General features: G+C 44.0%; 1 protein-coding gene across 2 annotated transcripts in view; it reads right to left on the bottom strand.

Annotated features, from left to right (window-relative positions):
• The window catches only part of Ston2 (stonin 2), a 140830-nt gene that overhangs the window by 63138 nt on the left and 53485 nt on the right, over positions 1 to 24207 (bottom strand). For both annotated transcript variants that reach the window (XM_028777266.1, XM_028777267.1), the window contains exon 4: positions 18843 to 19040. In XM_028777266.1, coding sequence (XP_028633099.1) covers positions 18843 to 19040 — 198 coding nt within the window. The remainder of the gene's footprint in view (positions 1 to 18842; positions 19041 to 24207) is intronic.

The raw sequence follows: 24207 nt of genomic DNA on the forward strand, positions 1-24207 counted from the left end.
CTGGGAGGGGGCATGCCCAAGGAGAGTACACAAGCTCTGTGCTACTTCCCACAAATGTTGCACTATTAGTGTAGACCATGTGACAGCCACTACTGCTTGACAATGTTCCCCCATATCCACATCGAGGGTCACAGTTCTCCAGCATCCTTTTGCTTTCATCTTTGATGATTTTCACTTTGTGCTATGACAGTCTCCTTATGTTTTTCTCCTTTGGGAAATTATGTATGGGCTTTGGTAGGGGATGTGAATGTGTACAATGGCAGTGTCTCTAAACCAAGTAATTCTAAGAAAGAAAAAAAAAACTCCACCACTGTGGAAACATAAAGCGTTACAACTATGCCTACTCCTACACAAGAATTCCCTTCATGTTCCTGTTTGCGCCAAGAATAGATGAATTAAAGATTTATTCATTGAAAAACAGTTCCAGGAACTCTTAGACACTTACACTTGGTCCCAAGGATGAAAGAACACAGTAGAGAGAAACAATGGGCCTAGACCCAGAGTCTGAGGCCTTGGCAGTTGAGGGCAAGAGTACAGTTAATAAGTATAGAATAGTGCCCATGATTGATTCCCTAGGTATGGGATTTACAGGATGAATGGCAAGATCTGGAATGCAGATTCTGGTAAGCAGCTTCTGGATCAAGCTTCTGGCTTGATCTCATTCTGCCATATACAGGAAAATACATTGAAGGAGTTAGGATGGTATGGCATAATGAAAGAAGAGTAAGGTATCAGGACCTTTCCTTGGGGAGAACAAGCACATATTGTAAGACTAAGGCACCTAGGAACACAATTAGAGGACAGCTCAGTGTTGGTTATGCTACATGGTACAAACACTCCATCACGCCCCTCGAGGAATGAAAACTGCTCTTACAGGTTTGTTTCTCAGGACTCAATGTCTGGTATCTCCTGACCACAAAGGCTGAGAGCGTGCAGGAGGGCACTGCGTGGGGTTGCTGAACCTTAGAAAATAATAGGGACTTAGATGCCTGCTGAACTTCCTGCCTTTGCTTCAAAGAAAAATACTGTAATAACGCTGATAATTTCTTTCGTTCTGGACATTGAAAACTGGAGCTAAAGTGGGTTAAAAACAGTCTGTGAAAAGATCATGTTTCTTGGACTCACTAAGCCTGCTTTAACATTACCTATGACTAAGCTACTAAGCAAATACAGAGTAGAAAAGGTGGAGCCTTTTTTCAGTAAACACATGAGCTATCCTATCCTGACTTACCCTCCATCTCTTACCTCACCGACTCCACACCTCCCCTTTGGGACCTGAACCCAGCTGGAGCTGGACGCTGACACTCCACCATCTCTTCCATCTGGTATTTAACACCTTTGTAATAAACTGGCCAACATCACATAGTATTTCCCTAAGTTCTGTGACCAGTTATAGCTAATTAATCAAAATCAAAGTTGGAGTCACAGGAATACCCAATTTATGCCTAGTCAGAGAAACATCTAGGTAGCATCCCCTATGACAGGCATCTGATGGAAGAGTAATCAGGGGACTGAGTAACAATCCTGGGTCATTATACTATTTCCTGAGTCAGAATGGAGTTAAAAATGTAGAACACTCAGGTGTCTGCGCCTGGTGGACAACTGGGTCTTGGTAGCCAGACTTCTCCACAGAGCCCAGCTCTCAGAGGCGAAGTGTTTTATGCTGAGAATTAAATCGTGTTCCCTGTCATTTACAGGAGCTCTTAATAAGTCTGAGCAGACACCCCACAGGTCCTTGTTAGGAGTGGCATTTGGACCCACACTAAAGGGAAATAAGAATCCAAGTTCAGTAGCAGTAAGGGGAGGTGTCAGTGCAAAAACAAAGAAGGATGGGTCTGTTATAAAAACCAAAGCCAAAGCAAAACCAGCCAAAAAAGCAAACAAACAAAAACAAAACAAAAAAACAAACAAAACCACCACACATTGATTTAAATATGTAGAAATAAATCTTAATTTTTATATTAATAGAGTCACTATGCTGTAAGTAACTAACCAGTAAAACACCACCGCGGGATCAAGGAAGGCCGTCACGCCACACTTGGCCAGTCCCAAACTCAGCACATCTCAGTGAAGTTCTGTGTCGTTAGCATGGCGCCTCTGATCCCCTATGGTGCCCTTCAGCTTTGTCGGTTTGTTTGAGGTTTTTCTTTCCTTTCCTTTCTTTCTATTTCTTTTCTGAAGCTCTGTGTAGCCCTGGCTGTCCTGAAACTCACTCTGTAAACCAGGCTGGCCCCACTCACAGAGATCCTCCTGCCTCTGCCTCCCAAGTGCTGAGACCAAAGGTGTGCACCACCACTGCCTGGTTCGCTTCAGGTTTTGTAACTGACTATCAATTACAGTTTTTATGTACTTACCCACCATAAAAAAAAAAAAAAGAAAAACCATGAGAGTTCGAACTAGAAAAACCAGAGCTTTATATCCTCTTTCACTGCTCGCGTGACCTTCTGCCTACATTCTGACCTTCGCCTTTCTTCGTCTCTTTCTCTACTCACACTTGCAGCTGTTACATACATACATACATGTACACACTTCTGACTCAGAGCCATACATGAGAGGAAGAACGTGCCTCTGGGTTTTTTTTTCCTTATGAGTTTGAGTCAATAAATTTCATTTTTCCTTACAGATGAGTAATATTCCATCTTATGTATGTAGGTACCGCATTTTCCTTACCTGCTCATTTGTTGGTGGATACCTGGGTTGCTTCCATTTTCCTGCTACCATGGATGTAGCAGTGATGAGCATGGATGAGGTACAGGATTGTCCGGGCATATGCCTGGGAATAGCTGGGTCATGTGGCAGTTTGGCTTTGAATTATTTTGAGGAACCTCCAAACTGATGTCCACAATGGCTGTATTAATGTGAACACCCACTGGCTGTCAGTCAAGGCTCCTGTCTCCTCACATCCTCTCCAGCATTTGTTTTGTTACATTTCCTGATGATAACTATTCTGACGGGGGTAAGGTTATATGTCAAGGTGATTTTAATTTGCATTCCTCTTAAAGCTAGGAATGCTGGATACTTTTTAAAGTAGTTATTGGCCATTTGTGTTTCTTCTTTCGAAAACTGTCTGTTTATTCAATTAGCCCACTTGGAATTTTGATAGGTATTTTATTAAACCTGAAAACTGAAAGTCAGGCAGGAAACATGGAAAGGGAAAGAAAGGGTGAAGAAAGAAAGGAAATCTGAGCTGAGCATAGTGGCTCATGTCTGTTAACCCAATACTTAGAAAGTTGAGACAGGAGGATTGCCAGGTCAATCTGAGTTACACAGTTTGATTTCATACTTCTAGGCCAACCTGAGCTACACAGTGACATTCTGTTTTTTTAAAAAATATATTATTGCTTGAACATGTAAACAAACCTTCATTTTTTAATATAGACTGTTTACTTGTCAATATTAGGTACTTTGTTTAATTTAAGCAATAGTTACCACCACCAACCCCATTTTACAGATGAGAAAATGAGGCTAGGGAAAGTTAAACTCCAGAGTAAATTACAGCCGCCAGGTTAAAGCAGTCAAAGGTTAGGTACAGGAAATCATGAAAGATTTATGAGCTCAGATGGGACATGGAGTTGTGCTGTCCTGGGTTAGCCTGGTTAGATCCTGGGATGACCTGTTTTATTTGTTTTGGATTTCCAAGGCCCTGGTATATGAGGCCAGGCTAGCAGCAGAGAGCAGGCACTTGACTAACAGTCTACTTAGTTTGAAGTTCAAAGTCAAAAAAGCACAGCCCATTCTAGTCATTTTGCTCCTGTTCTTATTTGCTGGGTGTTTTGTTTTGTTTTGTTTTAATAGACTGGTCTCACTATAGCCTTGACTGGTAAATTTAAGGCTGGACTCAAATTTACAGAGATCCACCTGCCTCTGCCTCCAAGGTGCTGGGACTAAAGGTATGCATGATCATACCTGACTTAGTCCTTTTTGTGTAGCTGTGGTTATATTCCAGATGGTCAGGAATGCTCATTTTAGCCTGTCTGGTGGTGAGGATTTTATTTTTAGCCTTCATAGCCTAAGAGGCAAAATAACAAGGAGCAAAGACTTTGGTCTTCAAGCATCACAAATTTATCTTTGTGTACAAGGAAGACATCAAGAGATGTGCTAATGTGTAAGGAGGAAAGTATGTATGAATGTATGAATGTATGTATGTATGTATGTATGTATGTATGTAACAACAACAAAAATAGACTAGGAATTTGAAAGTGAGCAGGGTGGGGGTAGATGCGTGAGAGGCTTTGGGGGCAGAAAAGGAAGAGGGGAAATTAAATAACTATATTAAAATCTCAAAAAATTATTTAAAGAATCTTTACTTTGTTTTTATCTTTCAATATAATGAAATACTACAAGCAAATGGTAGAACATTACTCACTAATAGAAAGCATTAGAACAACATTTATTATGCTCAAAAGAATTATGTTGTGTGAAGAAACTAGGCACAGTGGAAAGCCTATCTTATGAGTTCATTCATACACAAGATTCAGGCACCGTGAATTCATAGTGACAGTAAGTAGAGTAGTGGGTACCTGGGGAAGGGGCTGGGGACAAAGAGAGCAATAAGAATGATAGTGGGTGCTGGTTTCACTGTGTGTGGGGGGTGCTCATTATCCTGATTATGAAGATGACTTCATGGGTGCTCATGTGTCAAAATGCATCACAGTCCATTTTGAGCTGGGGAAAGGCAATAGTCAAAGTTCTTAAAATCCCTTTAATCATGGGAGATGTATAACACAAATTTCAATAATATTGGAGTTGCAGATATCTCATAAAAACCTGTAGTTTCTTTTGGGGCACAGTATAAATCACACAGTATATATACACCCTACCTTTTAGACTTTCTAGTAGTAAGAAGAGCCTAGGAGCTCTGGCTGGCAGAGCGCCTGCCTCCACGCTCCAGCCAGAGAGGCTCCCTGCGTTCTGGAGCTCAGCTTTGGCTCCAACCTGCATTAATGGCACTGGGAACTATAGAGTCCTCATGGGGCAATCCCTGTCTGCTGGTATCGTGGTCCCACCCACATGTTCATAGTTCCTAGCCTCCAAAGTCTAAAGGTGACACACAGCAGCGTGGTTTATACTTAGGTACACAGGTCCTGGAAGAGGCCCTGGGGCAATCTGCATAGAAGATTCTGGAGGCCCATATACATGAGCCAGGTTCTATAGTAGGCATGGGCACATGTGAAGGGAGTGGGAAATACTATTAAATATAAATGCATAATCCATAGCATATTACAAGTCAATCATTAGTGAATGATACATACTGAACAATTGATATAGTATTCCTAATATCAATATTAAGTTGGTAGAACAGAGTACAAATCATTGAAATTTACTATGCCTCAGTTGCTTCCTTGGTTTAAAGGAGAGCGCTGTCTGCTTTTCTCATAGGCTACACAAAGAATGAATAAAAGCATACATTGAAGATCTTCCTTTCCCCTTCCCCAAACTCAGTGATCAGCCTGCCTCTCCTGCCTGGCTTCCAAGCTTTATAAAAATGACAGTGTTTCTCACAATACACAGTGATGATCATAACCACACTGGTGAACTCTGGTCTGGGTCCCTAAGCCAAGTTCATGGTTTCCTACTGATTGAAGGCTGTATCCATGCCAGGAAAGCCATGTTTCAGGTACTTCCTCCAGTTAACATCATCACCACAGTTGTGACCTGACAACTATTCCTTCTAACGAGAACTTCTAGTGAGAACTGTGGATACATTCAAAATAGATGTATAAATAAGGGATGCATTGAGAAAATAAAAATATTGTCAACTACTATTCTTATCTAAAGGTTACTCTCCCTTCAAAATTCTGGCCCCAAGTCCTACTTTTGCAAAAAATAAAATAAAATAAAATAAAAATCCAACATTGCTCATCTAAGTCCTCACTGACAGAAGTGGGGCCTCAAAGTCAATGTGGGTTCTTGCAATTGAGATGCAGCAATGACAGCAGCTGATGGGGTTGGGGATACACCTGCTGACTTCCAGAGCTCTAGAGAGCCCTTACGATGTCTTCTAGACTCTTCTGGGTAATATGATTGTGTACACTATGACAAAAAGTTGTGCTACAATCCTATATGACACCTTTCTTTTCATATATATATATACATATATATATGTATATATATATATATATATATTCATGTATGCTCATAAATGTGCCAATGTATGTACACATATGTGCATGAGTATGGAGGCCTCAGATAGTTCCCCAACTTCCACATTGTGCAATAAAAATAAATGTGTGTTTATTTTATTTTATTTTATTTTATTTTATTTTATTTTGAGACAAAGTCTCTCACTGGCCTGGAACTCACCAAGTCTTGTACAGTAAAGATCATTATTTGCTTGTATGTGCTTCATATCTACACCTCTGTTGTATAATGGTTTCCTCTTAGATTCAAACATTCCATCCTACAGAGAAAGAACTGCTTGGTAAACCACTCAAAAAAAAAAAACCTTCAGGAAGTCCCTGAAACTGACTAGACTCAGTAGGCCCCTCCCTGTCAGAGTAGACAATAAAAGCTGAGAGTTGGGCTCCGATGAGGCAGGCTGACCTGTAAAGAAGATTCTGAGGATAAAAGCTGCAAAGACTCTTGAAACCAGACCCTATGCATGGAAAAAGCAGAAACCAGCGGAGCTGCCTGGAAGAGGGATAGCCCAGCCAAGATGCCTGGAAAGGACACTTGCCAACCTGTTGAGTTGCCTACAGGCTGTGTAGTGTGCTCCAGGTTCCCAGCTTTGAGCTCTCATCCATGCTAGGATGGACTCTGTTAATACAGTTGTCTTCGAGTCATTTCTGCTCATGTAAGTAACCCCATAGTGCAACCTCAATAAAACTCATTGGTTTTCTAGGTTACAATTTGATGCTGTCTATACTTTGATCTGTCATGGGCTCTCTATCTGTGGTAAGTAGATGTACCTGTTACCCTCCCCAGAAAACTTTTATCACACAACAATGTCCACGGTGTGGCCCTAGCCTTCAAAGTCTAAGGGTGACACTGGCAATGTGGTCTATACTTGGGTCCACAAATCCTGGAAGAGGGGCTATAATGTCCACAGAGAGGATTCTGGAAGCTGGCATACACGAGACAGCATCTGAAAGGTGGACAGGAGCATTTATACAGGAGGGGGCAGAACAAAGACAAGCCATGGTGTGGGAGTGATGGGTATGGAGGGCAGCCCTGACAGGACAAGTTAGCACATGGTACTTGATATACACCCTTTACCTGTGGCCTCAAACAAGTCACGTGGCAAAGCCTGAGGTCCACAAGGGGAGAGCATCATCCTGTCTTAAGGGTGGCAGGTGGAGGCGGGGGCACAGTCAGTCTGTCACCGGGAGGCAAAGACAAGGTTCTCACCAAAATGTGATCTTTCTTAGTCACCAGGATGGATGGGTTAAAGAAGAGCAAGCCCAAGGGTTGATAGTAAAGATTAACTGGTTGTTCTGAAAGAGCAGAGAAATGAACCAGCCTCTCTGACAGAGATACTCTGTAGAAGGAAGAGTTCTAGTGTACCAAAGTGGGAAAGGCCCTTCCATCCCAGTGCTCTCTCAGGCAAAGGATAATGATATGTCAGAACGGATGGAAGTCTCCAGTGATACACTCAGGTGGACACATTCAGGTGAACACCCCCAGGTGCAAACTGAAGTGTTGTTTGAGTCCCCTATCCTGTGGAGAGGACCTGGCTCCTCTCCCTCCCAGCTCTCTCAGGAGAGCTTCTGATCCACTTCTGTAGTACAGGTGCCAGTCAGCAGCTTGGTCACAATGCAAGTGAAGTGACTCATCCCTTCAGTCACTCACGTGAACTGAAAGAACAAAAGAAACTGCCTATGTGTGTGACCTGTGGAGCACAATGAGGACAATCAGCAAGAGGGAGCACGGGAGCAAGAGGGAGCACGGGAGGTGAGAGGGCACAGGGGAAACTAAGACAGAACTCACAACACAGGTATATGAAAATAACACTGTGTGCCTGGCAGTAGTGGTGCATACCTTTAACCCCAGTTAAACCTCAGGGAGGCAGAGGCAGGCAGATCTCTGTGAGTTCCAGGCCAGCCTGGTCTACAGAGTGAGTTCCAGGACAGCCAGGGCTACACAGAGAAACCCTGTCTCAAAAACAAAAATGAAAAAGAGATAGAAAGTCATAATGTAACCAATTACTTTGCATAGTAACTTAAAGCTTAATTACACATAAAGAAAGACAGAAAGAAATCACCTCCATCACAAAACCCAGCTAAGGACGCCTGAACTTTCAGAAGCTATGATTATCTGCAGAAGATATGCAGGAGACTGGGCCCCTTCAACTGTTCCTCATGGAGGAGAGAGGGGCTCAGGGGGCTCTGCTTCTCCCTGTATAGGTTGCTGGGGAGACATTTTCTTCTGTGGTGACATCCGTGGTAAGTTGCCAGTGTCACTCTAAGTAGCCCTTTACTCCACTCCTACAAGTAATCCTGATAAAACTCACTGCGTCACCACAAACCAAACCAAACCAAGAAAAGACATTAAAGTAGGTGGGACAAGGAAGGGGAGGGGACAAGGAGCAGAGCTAGAGGACAGCAGGAGGGACCATGGTCACAGAATATACAAGTATGGAGTGTCACTCTGAAACCGTGGTACTCTTAACATGTACTGGTAAACTTGTAAACAACGAACCAGCAAGAGAGCTTAGTGGGTAAAAGAGCCTGCTGCCAAGGCTGCTGACCTGATCCCAGGAACCCAACGATAGTTCCCCGACTTCCACGTGGTGCAATGACATACACAGTAAAAATATATATCTCTAAAATCAAAGGTGATTTTAAGCCGGGCAGTGGTGGCACATGGCTTTAATCCCAGCACTTGGGAGGCACAGGCAGATGGATTTCTGAGTTCGAGGCCAGCCTGGTTTACACAGTGAGTTCCAGGACAGCCAGGGCTACACAGAGAAACCCTGTCTCAAACAACAACAACAAAAATAAATAAATAAATAATAAATAAATAAATAATTTTTTTTAAAAAACCACTTTCAAAAAAAGGAGAGGGGAGGTGATTTTAAAAAAATCTTTTGAGCTGGGTGTGGTGGCCTCTTAGCACTCGAGAGGCAGAGGTAGGTGGATCTCTGTCTGGAGGAAGTGTGCCACTGGATCTGATTCTTCTGGTGAGGTTATCACATCCCATTACCGATGGTTGTGAGCCACTCTGTAGTTGTTGGGAATTGAACTCAGGACTTCTGGAAGAGCTGTCACTTGCTCTAAACTGCTGAGCCATCTCTCCTGCCCTGCAATGCTTTAAACTTTCAAAGGTGTCCCTAGTGGCACACTTCCTCCAGCAAGGCTGCACCTCTTAAACCTCACCAAACAGCACCACAAATTGGGGACTGTCAGGGTTTCTACTGCTGTGAAGAGTCATAATAATAACCATGGTAACTCATAAAACAAGTTGTAGTTATCTGAGAAACTACTTAACATGTCAGATGCTATCCTTCTCAGGTATATTTGTTCTCTTATTCGAAAAGTATACCTACATTAAAATGAAACCCAACAAATAATTCAGAATGATAATGAGAAGAACTAATTTCTAAAGACTTTTATTCATATGCATATGTGCCTTTGTGAGTGTATATCATGTGTGTGTGGTACTCACTGAGACTAGGAAACGGCATCAGGTGCCCTGGTGCTGGAGTTGGAAATGCTTGCAAGCCTCCTGACATGGGTGCTGACAAGGGAACACACGTCCTCCAGAAGAGCAGCCAGAGCTCTTCATCACTGAGCCACCTCTCTCACCCCAGGAGAACTAACTTCTATGTCTCTCGCTTTTCTTTACTGACTCCCATAGTTGGGAACACAGTGTTTTGAAGTCAGCATTCCTTTAGTTCCTCAGGCTGGAGGCAGGAGTACAATGCTGGCAGTGTACCAGAAAGGGAGTAGCTCTGTGGAAACATCTGTGGGGCAGCTTCTTAGTTCCTGGAATATGATAGGAAGATGATGTCCAAGCAAACAGCCCTCCTTGGCCCAAGGTAGGGACAGCTATGGCACTCATGACATGGAACAAAACACAGAGAACTTGCTTGGAGTTGCTTACGGAGTCCCATTCTGGGGCCAGCTAGAAGGCTGTCTCTGACCTCTGACATATGTGCTGTACCAAGCATGCTCTTTTCACGTAAAATGCATGCGTGTGTGTGTGTGTGTGTGTGTGTGTGTGAGTAAAAGAAGCCCCAATCTATAGACCATGCTTTTCACAGGCTATTTCATCTTAATCAGTAGGAGTTTGTCATGTGTGTATTTGGAGGGGGGATTATTCAGAGTGAAGAACAAGAACAGTCACAGAAATGGAAGTTTCTGAAACATCATGGGGGAGTCTGTTTGAAATCCTGTCCCTCTGAAGCACTTTGGACTCTTTAGTTTTCTCTAACGCAGTCCAGCCCCTGGTCCAGGCTGCTGTGTCTCTTGTCTGGATCCTGTCCTGGTGGCTGCTGGAATCTCTCTCCCACTCACCTGCTGTGCTGTCTGCATTGGCTCACACCAGTCATTCCCATGTTTCAAACCTTTAATGGATACTTCTCTTAGATGTTATTTCAACTTTGTTGTTTTAACTTTGTCATTGTTTGTTTGTTTTTCAAGACAGGTTTCTTTCTGTAGCTCTGGCTGCCGAGAACTTTCACCCTGTAGACCAGCCTGGCCTCACACTCAAGAGAACTGCCGCCTGAGTACTGAGATTAAAGGCATGTGCCGCCATCACCTGGCTATTTCAAACTCTTTAATGCGAGTTTGCTCCAAAGTCCTATGTTGTCCTCCTCACCTTGAATCTAGGATCCGACCTGCTACATAGTCTCCACTCACATGTAGCTCTTTAAATTTAAATTAATTTAAATGAAAAATCAAATTATTTCCCCTAGCCACATCTTAAGTGCTCATTGGCAACACGTGGCCAGAGGCTACTACTGTAGTGTACTGTACTGTACTGTACTGTACTGTAAGGACAGCATGCTCTACAGAAGCACTGGCTGGGTGACTCTCTCACCACTCGGTATGAATGGTATCGGTTAATCAAACAGAGGAACCAGGTTCTCTGAACTCACTGTGCGTTCTTTAATTTTATGGTCTTTCCTCAAGCTCAGTGAGCCGTTGGGCCTTGAAATGGCTCTCTGGAGAACCTTCCCATCGCACCGTTCTGGAGGCAGCCTCCTGTGCTGCTTCCTTGTAATTCTCTGAACCTTTCCTATCATAGAAGATCTCTCATTATAGTTTTGACTTACTTTCAAATATATCCACAGCCCCCAGGAGACTGCAAGCTGTTTGGGGACCAAAGCCATTAGACTGTGCTGTTCTTCCTTATACAGCAGAGTCCTAGCCCTGTGGCTGGCATGCGTTATCTCCCTGTATGTGAGATGACTGAATCGTTTAGTGTGAAATCACACCTGTCCTTCACTGTGCAAGCATTAGGATGCCAACAAACCAGGACTCAAATTATTAATTTTTGTGCCATAGATCTCTTGGCAGTCTAGTAAGGCCCACAAAGGGCCAGGTATAGTGCTTTTAATATGCTTTTAATCCTACCATTCTGAAGGCAGAAGCAAACAGATATCTGCGAGTTCCAGGATAGCCAAGGCTGCATAGTTAGACCCTATTTTAAACAAACAAACAGAAAGCCAAATAAATAAGACCCCTGACTCCTTTTCAGGACAATGGACTATGTCTTAGTTAGGGTTTTACTGCTGTGAACAAACACCATGACCAAGGCAACTCTTAGAAGGACAATATTTAATTGGGGCTGGATTATAGGTTTAGAGGTTTAGTTCATTATCATCAAGGCAGGAGCAGGCAGTGTTTAGGCAGGCATGGTGCAGGAGGAGCTGAGTGTTCCACATCTTCATCTGAAGGATGCTAGAATACTGGCTTCCAGGTAGCTAGGAGGAGGGTCTTAAAGTCCACACACACAAAGACACACTTCCTCCAACAAGGCCACACCTACTCCAACAAGGCCACAGCTCCTTAAATAGTGCCCCTCCCTAGGTCAAGCATATTCAGTCCACCACAGACTGACTTTAAGAATAAGGATATAGAATTTAAAAAGGAACTATTTATGTGGAAATTCTTACTAAACATTAAAAGTAGATTTCAAAAACTTCTGATATAGTAGCATGAACACAACAGTAATAATGTGCTAATAGCATCAATACAACCCATAATACGGCCCGTATCCATCCTCATTTCTGAGTGTCAATGACACATGATATTTTGAGAGATCCTTAGAGACAAACCTCTGGGCATGTCTATGAGAGAGTTGACAGATTAGGTTATATGAGGTGAGAAAGTTTACCTTGAGAGCGGGCAGCATCAATCTATGGGTTGGGATCCTAGGCTGAGTACGGAGGAGGAAGCGAGCTGAGCAGGAACATGCAGTTTCCTCTGCTTCCTGACTACAGATGCAGGGTGACCAGGTGCCTCACCCTCCTGTTCCCACACTTCTCCATCATGATGGACTGTGCTCTCAAACTATGAGCCAAAGCAAATCCTTCTACAAACTGCCTCTGCCAGGTCTTTTGTCACAGTGATGAAAGAAGACTAATATAGGCGGTGAGTATATAGGGGGTGACGATATTGAGGGTGACTATTCGAAAGGCGCTGTTAATGATACTTCAGTTTATTGGTCACAACCATTATCAAGGAAAACACTCATTTCTCGTCCTCCCTAGGGATGAGGGCCAATGTGGGGTACCATTATTGAAGTTCATGAACCATCTGGATGCTAAGTGATTCCAAGTATCTACTTCTGATTCCCAGCTTAGGACTGAGGAAACACAGCATCTTAAAACGATTCCTGGGACGGCTGAGACAGAGGGGATCTCCATCCAGGAGGGCAGTTTTAGGACAGGAGGGCCACGAAGCATGGACAGGCCTGGATGTCAATCCAAATTTTGTTTCTTAACTAATACGTGACTGTGGATGCTGTGTCTTCATTTATACCACGAGCAAGTACCACAGAAGGTAATCACTGCCGGTCATTACAGGCATTGTTTCCTCTTCAGGAACGGCAGCTAAGCAGTTTTAGGAGGAACTTGTTTTTGGGGAACCACAGGTACTTTATTCAGAGGTTCCAGATGCCATTTTGATAATATTTGAAATACCACATCTTAGCATACCTGCTCTTACCTTTTGCCCCACACAGATGGCCCCTAAATCTCAGGAGAACCAAATGTAATATTATGGTGATAAGCTTTATTCACTCTGAGGTGTGAATAAAAGGGGAGGGGGAAAATGTGGCTGCATTGGTCAAAGAGTGTGTAGGACAGTCAGATACGGAGATATCCAACCTCAGATCACACCTTCCCTGCACTCACACACCCTTCTGATTTTTTTTTCATTAAAAGGTTATAGTAAAATTAAACGAATACTAGAGCAGACTAGACAATTTTGGGTCCAAAAGAAATTCCAGTTCCTCAAACTTCAAAAGGCAGCCCAAATATCCAGAAAGGAACCCAATCTGGATTACAGGAGGACCTGGGCAATTAGATAAAAGCCACCATTCCTCAGGAACTTGTGAAGCCCGCTCCCCAGAGGAGTAATTTCCTCTGACCTCTAGCAGAAGGGACATACAGCTCTCCAGCTGGCATATACCTGTGACACCTATCAGTATATCAAGGTCCATAGTAGCTTCCAGGATCCTTCAGTCCCTAGTCACAAGAACTTGTTATACATATCTGACATCCCCCCACTCCCCCTGTATCCTGGCCCTTCCTTCCTCCCAGCTCCTCACCCTCCTTGTAACCCTTGCCTTTCTCCCTATGCTAGAGCTCTTCTCTCTGTTCTTGCTCTTCTCTCTGCCCTGCCCTCCATCTCTCTTGGTCATGCCCAGTTTGCTGGCCATGTTCACTCTACTTCTTTCTCTCTCTGCTCTGGAATTTTCCAGATGCCTCTGGAATTTTCCAGATGCCTCTGGATATTTTCTCTCTCTTATCTCTTATCTATAAAAGTCTTCCCCTTAACCATACCATGGAGCAGTCGTGTTGGAAATTTCTTTATTGAACCCCAACACCACAGACGGTAACAGATCAATGGTTGAAAACATGGAAAGAAAAATTTCCCAACTATTCATCCTTTTAATTCTTCCTAGTCCTGGAATTGAGTTTCAACGAACAGAGACAAACCTATGTAATTGGAAAATAAGCTTGCAGATGAGGGCCTTTCAGTTCTATATTAAAATAATTATTCAACAAAATTCCACTGGGGAATTTCAAAACGCCGGACATAGTGCTGGAGAAGTAGACACAGCTCTTTCTTCCAAGATGGCATCAGTCTGGCTGGGAACTCTTGAATCATTCTCCTCCACTGAATTCACTGCACAAGAGAGGTTTACATGCAGCACTGGAGAGATGGAGATGGAGCACTGCCAACCTTGTGGAAGGCTCTGTAGTTAATTGTTCCTTCCCACAGCTCACTGTAGCTCTAACACCAGGCTTTCGCAGCATGCCAGGCAGTGCTGGTGAGCAGAGGAGAGAGGTGGGCTAATCGTAGTGTTTCCCTTTTAGTTGTGGGACCGTGGCCAAACCCTCCTTTAAATATTATTTCTGTATTTGTAACATGGGACAGTACCATGGTGTCTCTCTCTCTCTCTCTCTCTCTCTCTCTCTCTCTCTCTCTCTAATTAATTAACATCCCAAATGCTGCCCTTTCCCTCCCTCACAGGGTCCCTCCCCCCTCCCCTTTGCCTCTGAGAGGGCAAGGTCCCCTTCGTTATCCCCCAACTCTGGCCCATCCAGTCTCTGCAGGATTAGGCAGATCCTCTCTCTCTGAGGCAGGACAAAGCAACTCTCTGCTACATATGTGCCAGGAGCCTCGGTCCAGCCAATATATACTCTTTGGTTGGTGGCTCAAGTCTCTGAAAGCTCCCAGGAATCCAGGTTAGTTGACACTTCCTACGGAGTTGATATCCCATTCAGGGACTTTAATCCTTCCCCTAACTCTTCCAAAGGGACCCCTGACCGCCGTACAATATTTGGCCGTGGGTATCTGAATAACATGACCTTTTAGATGGTGAAGACTGGTTAATATGTGTATAAAGTGTTCAGTTCATTCCTCCCTGGCACACAACAGATGCTCTATAAATAGAAATATTCTTAAGTTATATGTATATAAAAATCTCCTTAATGACAAAAAACAAAAAAACAAAAAACCACTTTCCTTGTGGGAAAATAACATCTAACATTCGTCTTTGTTCTCCACAACTGGTAAATGTAAGAACTGTATGTAAGTATCCGTGCTCTGAGAAACTCTCGAGTTTCCAACGAAGCAGTCTTTGGGAGGTATTTATTGGAAGGAGGGATATTTTCTTCACCTCCATTAAAACATAAAGTGCACAACTAATGAACACATCTAGACTACAGAAACAGAAGTCAGGTTAAATTTGTTTTTTTTTTTTTTTAAATGAGAAAACATGCAATTTGATTGAAAAACTACTATGTTATCCCTCTGTTAGGAGAAAGGGAATTACCATTCAGAAGATTATAATCATCAGGTAGGAGAAATGGCTCAGCAGGTTAAAGTGCTGGCTGTCAAATCTGATAGTTCAATTCTTACATGGAATAAGCAAAGGGCCAGCTTCCTCAACTTGTGCACACACACACACACATGTTAGGAGCCACGTTCGCCATTGCAACATGGCGCCGGTTTCCTGCTTCCTGGTTCTTCTTGAGAGCCTTGCTTGAATGTGCACCTGCGCAAGGCGCGAAAACCAGTATGCTAATTTGGCGATATCATAAGAGCCAATGAGTGTGTGGCACGTCTCCTAAGGCTCTATATAAGCCACTGGTTTTGGGGCTTGGGGTCCCTCGCCTCACTGCCATCTAAAAGAGCTGTACAATAAATTGCTCTCAGAAGAATCTTGAGTGTGGTGTTCTCCTTATCGGCGAGGCTGCGTGCCACACACACACACACACACACACACACACACACGCCAAGAAAAAGGGGAAGAAACAGCAAACAAAAAACTTCAACTTCAGTCCCCAGCTGACTTGTTGGGAAGAGCCTCCTGCTCTGGCAGAACTCCACGGCACTCAGCTAAACGCAGATGAACCAAGGTCAGTCATCTGGTCTAAATTTGTTTTAAAGTCCGTGGCAGTTTACATACAAAGGAAGCAGAGCAAATGCACTTTTACACCCTCTAAAAACAACTCTTCTAAAAAAAAGTCCAAGAGGTTTAGCAGTGTGAGAGACAAAGCAAAGCCAGCTTCATAAAGTTAACTCACCTCAGCAAGATCATCAAATCTCTCTTTCTCAGTTCTGTCTTTTCTTTCAACACTTTAGTACAGATATGTAATTCTGAGTAAAACTCGATAATTCATGTTTTTCAGGTTGCCATATTTTAACATCTGACCAGACCGGGAGGATAACTCAATGGAAAACTGAATATATGTGTGTGTATAAACGCACATGTATGTTCACGTATGTATACATACACATTACATACATGTTTCAGAATTTTTCAAAGTCTTTTTTTTAAAGATTTTTTTATTTATTTTATGTAAGAACACTGTAGCTGTCTTCAGACACCCATATGAGGGTATCGATCTCATTGTAGATGGTTGTGAGCCACCATGTGGTTGCTGGGATTTGAACTCATGACCTCTAGATGAGCTGTCAGTGCTCTTAACCGCTGAGCCATCTCACCAGCTCTTCAAAGTCTTTAATACACAAAAACATCATAGACATGCAGCAGAGCTGGCAAGACATAACCAAGTGCTCCCAGCACCCTGACTTATGGAAAGTTGCTATATGGAACACAGGCTGGGAAATGCTGGACTCTAAATGTGAGGGGCATACAGGGATCGGGATGGTGGTAACTCTCGCCTCCATTAACAGCTTTTGACACTCCTCAGTCCGTCTAGAGTTGTGCTTTCTGATCTCACACTACAATCTACACTTTTCCTGTAAGCAGGCAGCAGAGTCTAATCCTACCACTTAATCAGCTTGTAACTACTACAAACATTATGTGTGCTTTCTTCCTTGCTTAGAATAGAGAGGAGGGAGCTTGCTCCCGTTCCTTCCATCCTCTGGCTGTTTACAAACTTGTGTAGAGACAGTGGCATTCTTTGCCTGGTGAAGATGACAGGTGTGCCTTTCTTATCTAGGCAAAGGAGACCCTGGAGACAGGGGTGACAGAGAACAGGGTGTTTTTGAGGCTGTACTTATTCTTAACTCTCCTGTCATTTGTCCTGGAATGGGATCTCTAGAGAGAACATCTCTACTTTCCAGCATCTCATCCCCCCATCCTCAACCAACTCCAGGGGATTTGTTTGTGTTCCTCCTGCAGTTATCCCTGTGGTTGGTGAGAAACTAAGGAGAAAGTGTAGGCTGATCACAGAACTCCTCCCTCCACAGTTACATTACAAATCACACTGTCCTGTGAGGCTGCCAAATCTCAGGGACTCCTACACAGACGACAGGGAGAGGACTGTGACTCAGCTCCCCGCAGTCTACTATACATCTTTACCCAAAGGGACAGCAGGTAGAGCACCTGTCCTGGCTGCAGTCCTCACTCCGCCCAGCCAGGGAGACAGTGCAGGAGCCTGCAGAGGATTCTAGCTGGTGCCTCCTCGCTGAGGAGTGCTTCCCTTTAACTCTCTCCAAATAAGCCCTTCCCTGGGTACCATCTGCTTCCTCCTAGGACCCTGACAAAGCACCCGAGAAGGAGTTTTTTCGTGATTGTGAACTGTAGCAATGTTACTGAGAAAGGGAAGATGTTAGAAACTCTAATTACAAACTTTGGAGACAGATGCGGCTCAGTGGGAAAGCAGTTGCCTAGTGTGTAAGGCTTTGGGTTCAATCCCCAATGCAAAAATAATAAGAGTGTTGATGCAAACAAAATGTTCTTAAGAGCTGTGGCTGGTAAAGATAGAGTCCTTGGTGAACGAGGCTGGAGGGCAATTCTATCAAACTCCAAAGCAAATCCTGTCTAAACCTTTGACTCTTTGTGCAGGACCACTTGTAATGCTTGCACAATCTAACAGTGTCCAGCATGAGAGAAGATGTTATCTAAATACCATAAATGATACAGCAACAAGCTTCACAATGTTTTTGAGAAGGAAAGCAAAATATGGTTGAGACCGTGGGAGTGTCTATGGGAATACTTTCACCCATAGAGCAACTAGCAGTAATTCCTGTCACTTTCAGAGGAAAATCTGAAATCTTTTGGCCAAATAGGACAAACACCAAGAACATACATCTTTCCAATACCATCCCAAATAGCCCATGATACAGTGCTTGTTGGTAGACCTGTCTTCCACCTGCAGTGAAAGCCAGAATCCCATCCTGTGACTGCTGCAGAGTTTAACAAATGATACCATGTGACATTACAGGTCAGCGCACAGCTCAGTGAAGGCACACAGGCATTTGGCTGCAAAATTGTTACCAGTCTAGAGGCTGAAGCTGAACCCGGATTCTCATTCTGTTTCACATAACAATTACTTACTCTCTCTTGAAATCCACCTTCCTCCTACTGAGGAGGAAAGATATATGGGTGGTCAGCTGAGAGATTCAGCCTTGTGAATATGTTACGGTCAGATCAGCAGCAATGGGAGGAGAAAATACACTAACAGCGAAATGATACTTGTACTAAACAGTCAGAAAGCAACACTAAGATGCACCAGCAAAATGCTTTCCCAACGTGAACCATCAGTGAGGTAACCATGCAGTCTGTTTATACATCATCTCCCACCCCACCGCGATTGCAAACCACTGAAGATGCTAGCTTTTGAACTGGACAACCACACTTGTACTCATTCTGCAAACAAAGCTGGCTGCGGGGCAGGGGTGGAGGACCTGAGAGGGGGACTGAGTGTGCCAAAAGAGATGTCCACAGCGCTCTGGCTTGGAACTCCAGCTTACCAGTGGAGTCGGTCCTGGAAGCCCTGCCGCTTGCCTGCTCCTCAGCGTTGAGGAGCTGCAGGTCTGCATATGAAGGAGCAACACTAGGACTGCTGGTGTCCTCGGAATGCGTGGTCCAACTGCTCTCCGAAGTCAAAGGGCATCTTTTCAAAGAGTCGAAGGAAGGGCATGTCCAGCAGGGCATGGTCAATGTGAGGGCTGAGAACAGATGAAAATCCGAGAGGATACAATGTAAATAGTTGTCTTTTGCTTATGTTTAGCCATCACTCAGGTCCTAGGCAATGGCAGCCGCCATAAAAGGCCTGGGACAAGGACAGAGAACGTGGATTGGCTGAGGTCTCATGGGGAGTCACTGTCAAAACCATACTAAGGGGCTGGAGAGACGGATCACTTGCCATGATGGTTTGACTGAGGACGGTCCCCATAGGCCATATGTTTGAATGCTTGGTCCCTAGTTAGTAGAAGGAACTATCTGGAAAGGATTAGGAGTTGTGGCCTTGTTGGAGGAGGTATGTCCCCGAGAGTGGCTTTGAGGTTGAAAAAGACCAGGCCTGGCCCAGAATCAATGCAATGTATGTGTGTCTCTCTTTCCCTCCTTCTTTCCCTCGCTCCTTCTCTCCCTCTCCCTCCTTCCTTCCCCCCTTCCTCTACCTGTGGGTGAGATGAGAGTTCTCAGCTACTTCCCCCCACAATGATCACAGACTAACTCTGAACCTGCAAGCCAGCCCCAGTGAAATGCTTTCTTTTGTAAGAGTTGCCTTGGTCACGGTGTCTCTTCATAGCAATAGAACAGTGACTCAGACAGTAAAGTCCTTGCTGTTGGAGTGTGGGAACCTGCGTTTGATCCTAAGCATCCACAGAATAAAACAGGCGGGGTGCATGTACTTGTAATACGAGCACTGTGAAGGCAGAGACAGGGCATCACTGGGGCTTGCCAGCCAGCCGGGCTACTCCGATTAGAGCACCGGGCCCCAGTGAGAGACCCTGAAGTTTCACAAAAAACAGGGATGGTTCTGCTAACCTGTGGTTTCTTCATACTTAAATATACATAAGTATACATACTGCATACATATGCACATAAAAGCAGATTGAAACTTGGGTGTCAGGACCTTCAAATTAAAAAAAAAAAAAAGTCTAAGGAAGTACAAGTAAACTCTAAATTTCTATTTCAGTTTCGTTCAGACCCAAACTACAGAATTCTTGCAGTTTCACTATGACCCAGGCATTCCCTCCATTTTTTGTAGCGCATCAATAAACTCAGGAAAATGTACCAATCCGCACTGCCGAGTCGGAGGCAGAACACGCTTTAGGTTAAGGGTTTAGACAGAGGCATACACACTTGCAAGATGTATCTGCTCGGTCCAAGCCTGACAATAACTGGAAGTTCTGCACACTGTTACATACACAATGCGACTTATCGGGGCAGCTGGCTCACAGAGAACACAAAGAAAGTATCTTCTATGGGGAAATAAATGCACAGGCCGTGGCTTCATCTCCTTCACTCAGAGCACTAATCGGCCTCTTAAAAAAGCAGAGTGGTTTTGTTTTTGCTTTTTCTTGTGGGTTTTTCTTTTTCCTTTTTAAAATACAGCTTCTTAGTTCAATGTACTTATTACTAGTTAACTGCCTGCCATAAGCATTCTCCAGCGCTGCGTAAGGATTGTACCGTTGCAATTTTACTATCAAGTGCTAGAAGGGACGGTGAGCAGAGAATGAGGAACACATGCACATTCAGAGGTCATTTACAAATGTTTTAGCGTTTGATCCGGTGGTACTGGGAGGGAGGTAATGGTTTCCTCCACAGGGGCTAACCAACACAGAGGTTAAGAAACGTGCAAGATCATACAGTCAGTCATCCTGCCATCCTGCCTGAAGCATCGAAGGTCTGGCTAAGAGATGGAAAGGGAAAGTTAAGGTCTCAGAAGGAATAGATGGCAATCCTTGTGACAGTATGAAAATAAAACAAAAGAGGATGCGTGGTCTTTGTTCTGGTGGACACGTCTGAAACATCTAGATTGCTGCACTGAGGGCTCGTAGTTCTTTTCTCTCAAGCGATCCTGCAAATCACTCGTGAGCTATCCTCTCCACAAACGAAAATCTCCCTTCTGCTCATTGATTTATTTATGTTTGGCATCATTACTATGTGACCAGATATATCGCTGACTTCAGCTACAATTCGAGGGAGTAAGGACCTTTGTCTGTTTTGCTCACCTCCCAGAATGCCGCTTGGCACAAGGTAAGCACTCATTACTCGTGGGTTATGTCAGAAGAAGAATTACCAACTACTCCCCAACAACCTGCATCAAACAGAGATTGTCAAAAGCAAACCATGACCTCTATACAGGGAAGAAAGGACATGCAAACAAATAACAGAAATAGAACGCAAGGAAGAGGAGCTTGGAAAAGCTCATTCTAGGACTGCCTTTCCCTAGATTGGGATCAGGTACTTTGAACTACTGTGGAAATCAGCTCTTGGGTAAAGTGTATTGACATTATCTAATACCCAACATAGAGCTATCAGGAAAGTAAAGGATTACCAGGGGTAAAGTGAAATCTGGAAACTAGAAATTGTAAACAAAGCTTTGCTGAACTTCATATCCTGAGGACTGCTGAAACCAGAGACCCTCTGCTGAGTCTGAGTCTCTATGGCTCATGTGAAGAAGATAGAGAAGAACGAACCTACAGTCAACAAAAGACGGACAAAGTAACAAGAGATCAGATGCATACAGAGGAATTCCCCAGGAGTACCTTTACCTTCAGTTGGAGGTGCAAAGACTGATGTCTACCTTAGATTTAGGTCCAGGGAACAGGGAAAAAGCAAATACTGACCCTTTCTGGAAGAAACTGCCTGAATCTCAGGCAGACTGTCCCAAGAGGATGGTAGAAACATAATACCAACGGAGCACAAAGTGTGTAGCAAATCACATTATCATGAGTAAGAGCAAGCAAGAGATTGGAAGGGGTGAGAAACAGAGTCAGACCTGCAAAGAATTCAGACGGTAGGTTTAGGAAGCAAGAAACACAACAGGTGTGGTCTATTTAAGGAAATAAGTTGGAAATATGAGAAAGAAAAATGTAGTAGCAAAAAAAATAGCTAAATGGATTTCTACTTGAATGGACAGCATGAAGGGGCAAAGAGATAACAGGAGAGATATTGAAGAGACATCACCCCCACGGTGGGAGGGAGCAGGTTCTCACCCATAGAGCTGGGTTCTTAAGAACAAGAGAGAATGGGAAGAAGGCAGTAATATTGGGGCCACTGCTGACTGGGAATTTCATAGAATCTGTGAAGGTTTTTTTTTTCAGATTAGAAACCCCCAGGAATGTCAAGCAGAGTAACTAAGAGGAGAGTCCACAACTGTGTAAGACTGAAGACAAAAGGGGAATCTTAAAAACCCCCAAAGAACAACTATCCATCACTTTCAAAAGGGCTCTACCACCTCCTCAACAGCCAATGAACACTCAGTATGCTGATACAGAATAAGCATCAGGATGGGAGTTTACCGAGGGTGTTCTAAAGTCCCTTCTATTGCTGTGATGAAGTATTCCAACCAAAGGCAATTAGGGGAGGAAAGGGTGTCTTTCAGTTTCTAAGCCATCATCGAGAGAAGTCAGGGAAAGAAGTCAAGTGGGAACTTGAAGCAGAAACATGGAGGGATGCTGCTGGCTGCTTGGCTCTCAGGCTTACCCTAAGCTAGCCCAGGGCCACCTGACCAGCAAAGAGTACTGCCCACAGTCGGTTGGGCCCTCCTACATCAATTAACAGATGAGAGAATGCTCCACAGACATGCCCACAGGCCAGTTTCTCTACACACATTGATCTAGGCAATTCCTCGTTTGAGACTCCCTCCTCAAGTGACTCCAGCTGAGAAAATAGAGAATGCGCGTGCTTTATAACTACAGGCGAATCTGCAAGACCAGTAGCTGCAAGGTGCAACACGAAGTAAGGAAGACTCTTTCTCAAAACAACTAAAAAGAAGTAAGCATTACTATCAGAAAAGGTGGCATTTCTTCTGATAAAGAAAAAACCTGAACGCTATCTAAGAAAGGAACAGCCATAATAAAGCAAAATCAACCAACCAAGCAACCCACGGCAGGGCAGAAAAATACCTGTGTGTGTGTTGGCTACCAAAGTTTTTGTTGTTGTTGTTGGTTTGTTTGGTTTTTTGTTTGTTTGTTTGTTTTTCGAGACAGGATTTCTCTGTGTAGCCCAGCTGTCCTGGAACTCACTCTGTAGACCAGGCTGGCCTCGAACTCAGAAATCCACCTGCCTCTGCCTCCCAAGTGCTGGGATTAAAGGCGTGCGCCATCGCTGCCCAGCTCAAAGATTTTAAAAATACATATAAGTAACACTCTGAGAAGACTACTTGTGATACAAATTATCAAGAAAAGAGCACAAATAACACTGAGAATAAAAATGGGGTGAGTGGGCTAGGGATTGGCTCAGTTGGTAGAATATTTGTTTACCATGTATGCATGAAGCTCTAGATTTGTTCCCCAGCACCATGTAGACCAAGCATGCTGGCTCACACCTATAATCCCAGCATCCTAAGGCAAGATGATCTGAAGTTCAAGTTCATCCTTAGCTACACAGCGAACTTGCAGCTAGTCTGAGGTACCATATAGGACCTCCTTAGAACAAAACCCAATCCAACAAACAATCAAAAAACTGAAAACAGCCGGGCAGTAGTGGTGCACGCCTTTAATCCCAGCACTTGGGAGGGAGAGGCAGGCGGATTTCTGAGTTCGAGGCCAGCCTGGTCTACAGAGTGAGTTCCAGGACAGCCAGGGTTATACAGAGAAACCCTGTCTCGAAAAACCTAAAAAAAAAAAAAAAAGAAAGAAAGAAAGATAAATTAAGAATAGCCCAGCCTGTGGGGAGGGCAAGCCCTTGCAGCTCACACACTGTTCCCACTTGGTCCCATACCCTCTATTCATTCACCAGCTTCAGAATCTGGGATGGTCTGTTTTGCCCAGGTTGTTAGCTGGATGTCCTTAGGCCAGGGGCTTAGCCAAAATGAGAAAAGGCCCTGTGCTGAGCAAGATGGCTCTTCTCCCAGGGCCAGACCTATGATGCCTGAGCCAGCCAGAAATGGGCTGCCATGATGATGTTTCTCAGACACATCCGTGCAGCAAAGAAAAAGACCAAACTCTGCTCCCCTCACCCCATCTCTTCCCCAATGCTGAGAACAAGGACTCCGAATCCAGATGCCTGAGTCACAGCAAGGGCCGGCCCTGCAGCCTGAGGAAAGTGGATTAACTCATCTGTGACTCCACTTCCTCACCTGTAAAATGGAGCCAAAAAGAATAAAACCCTCACTGGGGTATCATGTCACTGACAGACCTCTGTGTACAGAGGAAGCAT

Source organism: Grammomys surdaster, unplaced genomic scaffold (assembly GCF_004785775.1).
Source record: "Grammomys surdaster isolate TR1022 unplaced genomic scaffold, NIH_TR_1.0 279, whole genome shotgun sequence".
Classification (NCBI taxonomy): Eukaryota; Metazoa; Chordata; class Mammalia; order Rodentia; family Muridae; genus Grammomys; species Grammomys surdaster.